The 8,840-nt window shown below is 39.9% G+C and overlaps 2 protein-coding genes across 3 annotated transcripts in view; one reads left to right on the forward strand and one right to left on the reverse strand.

Annotated features, from left to right (window-relative positions):
- drd4b (dopamine receptor D4b) overlaps positions 1-8,704 on the forward strand; it is a 10,688-nt gene extending 1,984 nt beyond the window's left edge. Inside the window, exons 2-4 of one of the 2 annotated variants that reach the window (XM_020619899.1) lie at positions 1,652-1,764; positions 3,476-4,071; positions 7,742-8,704. In XM_020619899.1, the coding sequence (XP_020475555.1) occupies positions 1,652-1,764; positions 3,476-4,071; positions 7,742-7,944 (912 nt within the window). In that variant the 3' untranslated portion in view covers positions 7,945-8,704. Of the gene's footprint in view, positions 1-1,651; positions 1,765-3,475; positions 4,072-5,620; positions 6,267-7,741 lie in introns of those variants that run through there. The other variant, XM_020619900.1, reaches the window with a different exon arrangement.
- Positions 3,099-8,840, reverse strand: part of sirt3 (sirtuin 3) — a 14,707-nt gene continuing 8,965 nt past the window's right edge. The window contains exon 9 of the mRNA XM_020619904.1: positions 3,099-3,132. The gene's annotated coding sequence lies outside the window, so the exon portion shown is untranslated. The remainder of the gene's footprint in view (positions 3,133-8,840) is intronic.

The following is an 8,840-nucleotide window of genomic DNA, read 5'->3' on the forward strand; positions in this document are numbered from 1 at the left end:
GTGTTTATGTATAAAGCCAGGAGCAATTTATTACCTGGTGGAATTCAAAAACTATTTAATGAAAGGGAAGGGGGATACAATTTAAGGGGTCAGTTAAATTTAAAAATTCATGCTATACGTACAACCAAAAAAAGATTTTGTATTTCTATAAGTGGGGTAAAACTATGGAATAATTTAAGTGTGGACATAAAAAACAGTAACAGAATTGACGAGTTTAAACATAAATATAAAGGTATGTGTCAATCAAGATATATGCAAGAACAGGTTTAATGATTAATTAGATGGAACATTGTGGGTGTGGTGTATGAATGTTAACACTCTGTAATAATTCTTTACTATATTACTTGTGTGGTGTAGAAGATAATTATTTAAGAATGTAATTATGTAAGAATGTTAACACTGTTATAATTTTTTAGTATAATACTTGTGTGGGTAGAAGTGAATCATTTACTGCTTGCAAACCAATGATGGTAAGATGATGTCATGGGGTAGGACTGGATAAGTCTGACTTCTTCCTACTCCATTCAAGCATGTACTAGGTATAAGCAAATTGATATTGGATTATGTGTAAAATTATGTGTGTTGACATATCAACTGTCTTTACATGCTTGAAAGAAAAGAATAAATCAATAAATTATTGAACGGGAACACAGGGTACAAACCCAGGGTCATAAGAGGTCAGAGGGTCCATGGGGGGTTCGTTTTATGTAATATATTGTGCTGTATTTATTTAGTACAATATCTGTGCAGATCGGTCTCAGTGTGGATCTACTGTGGCAGGCATGTGACAGCCTTTCTTCATATTCAGTGTGAACTAAATAATAAAGTTCAGCTGCAACCACTTCAACCACAGCAGCACCTGCTGAGTGTTACTGAAAGATGCACAAAACGATTACACACACACACACACACACAAAATCACAAACATGCAAAATGACTACAAAGAAGCACAAATTACAGCAAACTTAAAATTAGCCTATCACAAAAGTCAAATGACTACAAATAGATGCAAAGTCACTACAAAGATAGGCTAAACAATCACAGAGATACTGAAGAACCACGTGGAGATAGAAAGTGATCACTGAAAGATGGAAAACAACCACAAAGCGACATGCAACAATCACAAACAGACATAGAATGGCCACAAAGGAACCGAAAATGATCAGAGAGATGAACAATGACTTCAAAAGGATGCAAAATGTTCCCAAGGAGATGCACAATGACCTTACAGAGAGAAGAAATGATTGCAAAACAGCTGCATCATTTTTTGTTATTTGTGTCTCTTTCAGTCTGGGTGTCTTGCTCCTAGTTTGAAGGTCTGCCTAAATTAGTCTGTGTAAATAGCAGATGCTCATCCCCTTTTAAGTCTTTCTTAATTAGCCACTTTTGTGATCTTGTTACTCTGCCAGCTGCAGCCAGTTAATTTACTCACTCTGGTGGTTTGTCCACATGCACTCACTAGATCAGAAAAGTCAGCTGGAAACTGTGTTGTGTTCATCTGACAAAATGTCTGAACATGAGAACATAGACGGAGAGCTGTGTTTTAAAAAAACGTTTTGAGCTGCAAGCACAAGAGGATTACAGATATTTACACTCAGACTGGGGCAGCTAACAGAGTGGTGGTGGTGTGTTTCTTTTTGTGTGTGTGCAGTTTCAGGGTGGAGTTTGGTCCTTGAACATGCTGATGTGTGATGGCCTGATGACCATGGATGTGATGCTGTGCACCGCATCCATATTCAACCTCTGTGCCATCAGTGTGGACAGGTATGTGTGTTAAGGTTTATGTGAAAATATAAATAATTCCTTGGGAGTTTCAGGTTGCTTATGGAGGAAAGGAAGAAGAAAACTGTCGGAGGTGGCAGTTTAAGTACAAAGACTCAAATTTAAACAAACATTGAACCAGAGAATAGATATTATAATTAATTATTACACTGTAAAGTCAGTGAATATGAACAGCTATGAGGTGATTATTTCACTTTTTTCCACCACTATTGTGACTCGTTATTCTTCAATTTGTTTTAAGGAGGCAAACGTGTTCATAATCAGTTAGCACACAAAAAACAATGCTTTAAAATAAACTAGTGCAGCAGTTTAGTTCAAACAAAGCACAGGTGTCTGATTTTAAAAATGTTTCACATAACTCCACTATTTTGCCTTTCTGATAGATAACTGTTTGTGACTCTAGTGCTGATACAGTTTTGGTACCTAAAGAATATTTTTATTTTCTTTAAGAAATATCTACTCTTTTTTTTCAAACAAAACCTTTTTTCATTTAAGAAACTCAGCTTGTTGTCGCCGCTGTTGCCACCGCCTTTACCCCCTCTGACAGGCACCATCCCTGGGCCTCTTCCCATACCTTACAAATTTAAGAAGTCAGTAATCTCATCAATTGTCACAACACTTTTGATTCATTTGCATTCACCTTGTTTCCAGCAGCTTCAGCTGTTTTCAGTGAAAAAGCTATAAAACCCCTCGATGGCGCGCTGGAGCCACCGTTAACATAAAAACTCAGAACACATATTTATTTTCACTTTACCCTGACTTTTAAGTTCATCAGGTAGACAAACATGACTTCTCTTTTGGATGTGTACACAGCTGTACATGTTGACCCTACTGGCTTTATAGAGTGTTAAATTACCACTATTGTGTTTACAGCTTCTTGGGTGGCCAAAATAAATAGCTTAAATACATACATACATGAAATGAAGGCTGTCTAAAGCAACGAATGTATAAACAATAGACAGTCTAAGAACTCCCGGAACTCTATCGCCCCCTGGTGACTGGTTGCAGTATAGGTCATTGATTCTCCTCCATGTTAGTTGATGTCTAGATTTTCACATGCTATATGTTTGGATGTTTTCTAAAAGTGCTTAAGTTTAACTTCATTAGATTTGTAATAACACAATGCTACCACATAAACATTATCCTGGTTATGGTCCACAATCTCATTCACCACATTTAGCTCATCAGAACCAAACAAACACTATTATTAGCATGTAAATAACTCACAGCAAGATGCCTTTGTGGTTTACTCCTCATCCCTATCGTATGTGAGCCCAGTGGTTCCAAAACCAACAGCGGCATCAGTCTGTTGACTCCCAGAAACCTTTAGCCTTTATTTACGGTAAGTCACTGAGAAGCAGGCAGAAAACAAGGGAGACAGAGAGAGAGAGAGAGTGGGGGAGATCTGTGACAAATGTTGGTGGTCAGACTTGAATGGTTTAATTTACAAACCAGTGATTACAAAAGCCAGTGGAGATAATTAATAAGCATTTAACATGGATTTAATGAGGTTATAGGTTATAGCCTTGGAATGACAATTTTCTGATTTGTGTCTGGTAAACACAGAGGATTTGAAAGAATAAGAATGAAATAGTAGTTACTATTAGATATTAAGACATAAATACTGCAGGTTAGTCACTCTGTTAAACATGTCCCTGAAAGCATTAACCCTAACCCTTCTTTTGTTTTGCAGGTTCATTGCGGTGTCTATACCCCTAAATTACAACCGTAAGCATGTAGACCATCGGCAGCTCATCTTGCTGTCTGCTACCTGGCTGCTGGCCTTAGCCGTGGCCTCTCCTGTCATCTTTGGCATCAACAACGTGCCTAACCGTGACCCCAGTGAATGCAAACTGGAGGACCACAATTATGTGGTGTATTCCTCCATCTGCTCTTTCTTCATCCCCTGCCCCATCATGGTCCTGCTCTACTTTGGGGTTTTCCGTGGGTTGCAACGCTGGGAGGAGGCTCGTAAGGCCAAACTGCGCAGCAGCATCGAGGCCTGCAGAAAGCTGCAGCACGCCACTGTTGCCACCGCCCTTCCCCCTCTGACGGGCACCATCCCTGGGCCTCTGCCTATGCCTCTACCCAGGATCATCGAGAGAGACTTGGCTCAGTCTCGGCTGGATGATACGGATGACTACATCCAGCAGGAGATTCCTTATCCTCGGCAGTACAGAGAGAACTCAGTGCCCACAGTGACATTCAGCCAGCAGCAGGAGATGAAGAAGAGGGCCAAGATCACCAGCAGGGAGAGGAAGGCTATGAAGGTGCTGCCTGTTGTAGTAGGTGAGTGTTCATGTTCTCTCTCACTTACTCAAAGGGTTTTTACAGCTACAGCTGTGACTAAATATATTGAAAGGACTGTTACAGATCCAAAAGTCCATTTAGACACTTTTCATAACACACTTGAGCTGATTTACATGAATACAATCCAAACCTTAGTTCAGGGGCCTGTGCCACAAAGCAAGATTAGTGTGTTACCCAGCTACAGTATCTTGGGGTTGAGGCTTTTTGGTATCACAAAGCTGGCTCACTTTTAATCTAAATAACCTCATGTACCAAACCAAAGCTTGCATTTTTAAAGTTTGGTTAAAAAAAGACTCCTCATCTGCAGAATGGTTATGCAGTATGCTTGCACTGCAGGGTAAAGATTATGGAACCAGAGCATGACAACTGACTCAAAAATAAATTTGTCAAGTACAAATGTTGTTCCCAAGAAGCTGTCAAGGGCCTTTGTGCTCAACGTAATGGATACGTTTATAAGTTATCTGTTTATTCACCGAAGCAGGAAATTAAAGTAAAATTGCTCCTGACAGTGAGGTGTTTTAGTCCTGAACAGTTTGAGAATTTAATTAGTACCTGACTGAAAATCGGCACTGCTGGAGTTGTAAGTAAAGTGTGGTGCCTCACAATCACACAGGATCTGCAAGAAATTATACAAATTATACAAACTCACATTTTCAATCCCCACAGCATCTCTCCTCTGGGAATCTGGATTGTTTTTTCTGATTTTTCCTTCATGTGTCAACATATTGTGGGAAATGTTTACATGTTACAAATTTTGCAAGATAAAAATGATTTTTGCTTCTTGATGTTGTTCAAAACAGCTAATTAGCTTTGGCTGATTGTGTTTACAGTTACGGTTTGTGTTGCAGCTCAGACAGCAGCTAGGCTGCTGACGTCAGGCAGGTCACTCTACGTGCCATCTCCTAACAAGAGCCATTATAGCGTAAAGCCTTCAATCCAATTATGCAACACATGCTCTTACAGTCGTACAATCTCTCCTGTACACAGACTGTAGAACATGCTGAGATCGGCTCTGATTTGTTTGATGTTTCGACCAATGACCCACCAGAGAATATTACATTCATTCTGTAGAAATATATTTTAGTTGATGGAATTTTTATTTTCCATCCTACATTTACACCCTGAAGTCCCCGTCAAATTTAGAAGCTTGACCCTTATTTTCTCAACAGAGTTTTGTACAGATGTGATGAGAAGTGTTGATGTCCTTACACCTCATTGAAACAATGCTTCACTCCTGGGAAGTAATGAAATTCAAAGCTCTGTTGTCATGTAGACCTGCAGCCTTTGGTTTGTCATAGAATAAAACAAAGAGCTGAGTTCTCGCTTATTCTACAAAGACCATCTAAAATGGTCTGAACATAATAATTGGAATCAGTGATAAATAAATGAATTGTTGTGATATTTCAAGCAGACTGTTGCCTGTAATTAGTATTATATCTTATAATCAGTCATTCATCTATTTGAATGGAGAAACATTCTCATTGTGCTGTTTGGTATCATCATGTACACCACCCTGAATGTGGACAAGAGAAAAAAGAAGAGAAGGATGAGCTGAGAAGGACAATAATCGGCGAGCACGGTCCAGGTCCAAGCAGCTTGATGTTTCTCTGACCACAGTTGTCATCAAGAGGTTTAAGGTCCATGTGCCTGTAGCCAGCAAGAGGAAAATCAGCCCCAGACTGAACAGAAGGAGAGTTTGATGAACAAAGACCCCAGGAAAACTTCCAATCAGATACAAACTGACCTCCAAGATCAAGGTACAACAGTGACCAGTCACGCCATAGGTGGCCTTCTGAATGAAGAAAACCCAGGAAGACCCCAGTTCGGCCATATGGAGTTTTCTAAATGTATGTTGACGAGCTTTAATGCTTCTGGGACAATGTCCTTTTTGGACAGATGAAACAAATTGACAACTTTTTGAACTTAGATTTTTCATTTAAAACATACTATTTTTACTACTTGTGTAGCTGAGGCATAGCCTCCAGTGAGGAGCAGTCTGAGCCAGGAAGGGGTTAATAAATGAAAGCCTGAATGTCCATGGCTTAGGCTTGTGTTGTTATATATTTTGTTACAGAGAACAGTTTTTGTTTTTGTTTACTGCACTGATTGAAGTTAAAATTGTACATTTTAGCTTCACTTCCTACCAAACAAACTACTTAGTTGAAATATTTTGGATTCAATAAGCACATTTGGAACTGGATTCAGATCTGAGAAAGTGAGAGCATACACCATCCCTATATGTAATCTTACTTTAGAAAAACTTATTGTAATTAAAGCTTGTGTTTTTTATCCTGTGCTTGTAGATATATTTTTTATGTAAGATTGTGGAATGAGTTTCATGTTTGCAAGCTTCTACCTTACATTCATCTTTAATGTCATCTGGTTTCAGGTTTACACAAATTTACATTATAATTATTGTTATGTTTGGATGTTTTAGATATTTTATCAGAAAGCAAAATATGACAATGAAAGCTTAAATTGTCTTCATGTTGCAAGCAAAATCAACTGCTTTCAAGTTCAAGGAGTTGCTTTTTTTATTTTATTTTTCTTATAGTTTCAAATTTAAAATGCATACACGTGATCTATTATCCTGGTTATCCTGTAGAGGGTCATGGGGGGCTGGAGCTGATCCCGGCTGACACTGGGTGAGAGGCAGGGTACACCCTGGACAGGTAGCCAGTCTATCACAGCGCTGGCACTTATAGACACATAACCACTCACATTCACATTCATACCTACAGGCAATCAACACACTTTCTGGAAATGAAGATGCCAGTCAACCTAAGCTGCATGTCTTTGGACTGTGGGAGGAAGCCAGGGCACCTGGAGAAAACCCACCAGGCACAGGGAGAACATGCATACCCCGCACAGAAAGGGCTCATTGGCTGTGAGGTTCAAATCCGGAACCTTATTTCTGTGTGGTGGCTGTGCTAACCACTGCAGCACTGTGTGGCCCAAAGTTTGCAGTTTTCACTTGAATTATTCATTCATTCAATCACTTTCTACCGCTTAGTCCCTGAACGGGGTCACGGGGGGGCCGGAGCCAATCCTGGCTGGCAATCGGGCGAAGGCGGGGTACACCCTGGACAGGTCGCCAATCACTTGAATTATTCTATTGCCTTTTGCCTGCCCTTTGTTCCATCTATACCGCTTATTCCTGAATAGGGTTGCAGGGGGGCTGGAGCCAATCCCAGCTGACATTGGGAGAGAGGCAAGGTACACCCTGGACAGGTCGCTAGTCTATCACAGGGCTCTGGCCTTTTGTAATCACACTTATTTTGGTCAGTGTGTTAGTATTAAAAACTATTATTTAGAGGTTTTCAAACCCCTGACAGTTCACATTACTGATTTATATAATAGTGTCTTCTAGCAAAAGCAAGTATAATTTGTACAAAAACAAAGACATATTTGATTAGTTTGTCTACACTGTGATCAGTATTTTAACTCACAGACGCATAATGTGACATATTGCAAAATATTGTGCCACAGTATTCTACAACAGATTCACAGGAAGACACAAGAAGTTCCATGCAGAAGTGAATCTGTCACTTTGTTTAGAAGACACAGTGGGACTCGAACATTTCCAGGGTTGTGATTTAAATACAAAGCACAAATGAAACATGGTTTTCCTTTACATATTTTCATGCAGGCTGCTTCTTGTTCTGCTGGACTCCGTTTTTTGTGGTCCACACGATGCGTGCCATGTGTCTGACTTGCAACATCCCTCCTGGACTGATGAGCACTGTCACCTGGCTGGGCTACGTCAACAGCGCTCTCAACCCCATCATCTACACTATTTTCAATGCAGAATTCAAGAAATTCTTCAAGAAATGTTTCCGGAGCTGCTGCTGACACCAAGTTTCCCTCCAGAGCCTATGAACTAAAAGGGAGGAACTTAGCAGATCATTGAGATATATGATCAAGATCATCTACCTGGCTGATTGAAAAAATACAGCCTACACTTTAAGAGCGTTTTAACAGGCAGTCACTGGTGATTTCAGGGTCCAGTTTGTCATGTGGTGATGTGGTCGTTTGATCCCAGACAAAATATTGATGTCTTTATGGAAAGCTGCACAAACCAGCAAAACACTGCTGGTTGATAGACTCTACTGCCTGAAAGGAAGATTTCATCATTTTCAGTGCGTCTATAACTCTCTTGTCTTTTGAATGATAGTGCTGTATATCAACCCTGGCTGGGGTTATAGTCTACCAATTCCAGTGAAGGATGTGGGGTTTACACAGGGCATGATAGGTGACAGGCTCAATCCGAAAGCAATCCAAGGATGCAGAAAGACAGACAGGATTCATGACTAAATTAGCCTTTGATCCACACTTTTTTATATAACCTTAAATGAATTGTTTGAGGTTTTGGAAAACATATTAATTTGCCTTCCTGCCAAAAGTTATATTACAAGATCAATACCACTCTCGCATTTGTGTTAAACATGAAGCTGGCTAGACTAGCTCTGCCAGACACACATTATCTGGCTGTGCAGCGTGGCTCCTTCACAGCTGCTGGAGTGTCCATGTTTGGAGCATCTGATGCGTGGTTCCTATTCCCGATCCACTATCTTTAAGTGGCAGGTTTATTTTTGCCAATGGAGCTTGCATCTCTGAAGCCAGAAATTCACCTGTAAATTTATATTAAAGCCTGTATTTATTGACAGTTGAATTAAAATTCTTTTTAATAATGCTTTTTTCCGTTTCACATTTTGATTTCACACATACACAGCAAAACATGTGTCTCC

This window comes from Monopterus albus, unplaced genomic scaffold (genome assembly GCF_001952655.1).
Source record: "Monopterus albus unplaced genomic scaffold, M_albus_1.0 scaffold228.1, whole genome shotgun sequence".
In the NCBI taxonomy this organism is placed as follows: Eukaryota; Metazoa; Chordata; class Actinopteri; order Synbranchiformes; family Synbranchidae; genus Monopterus; species Monopterus albus.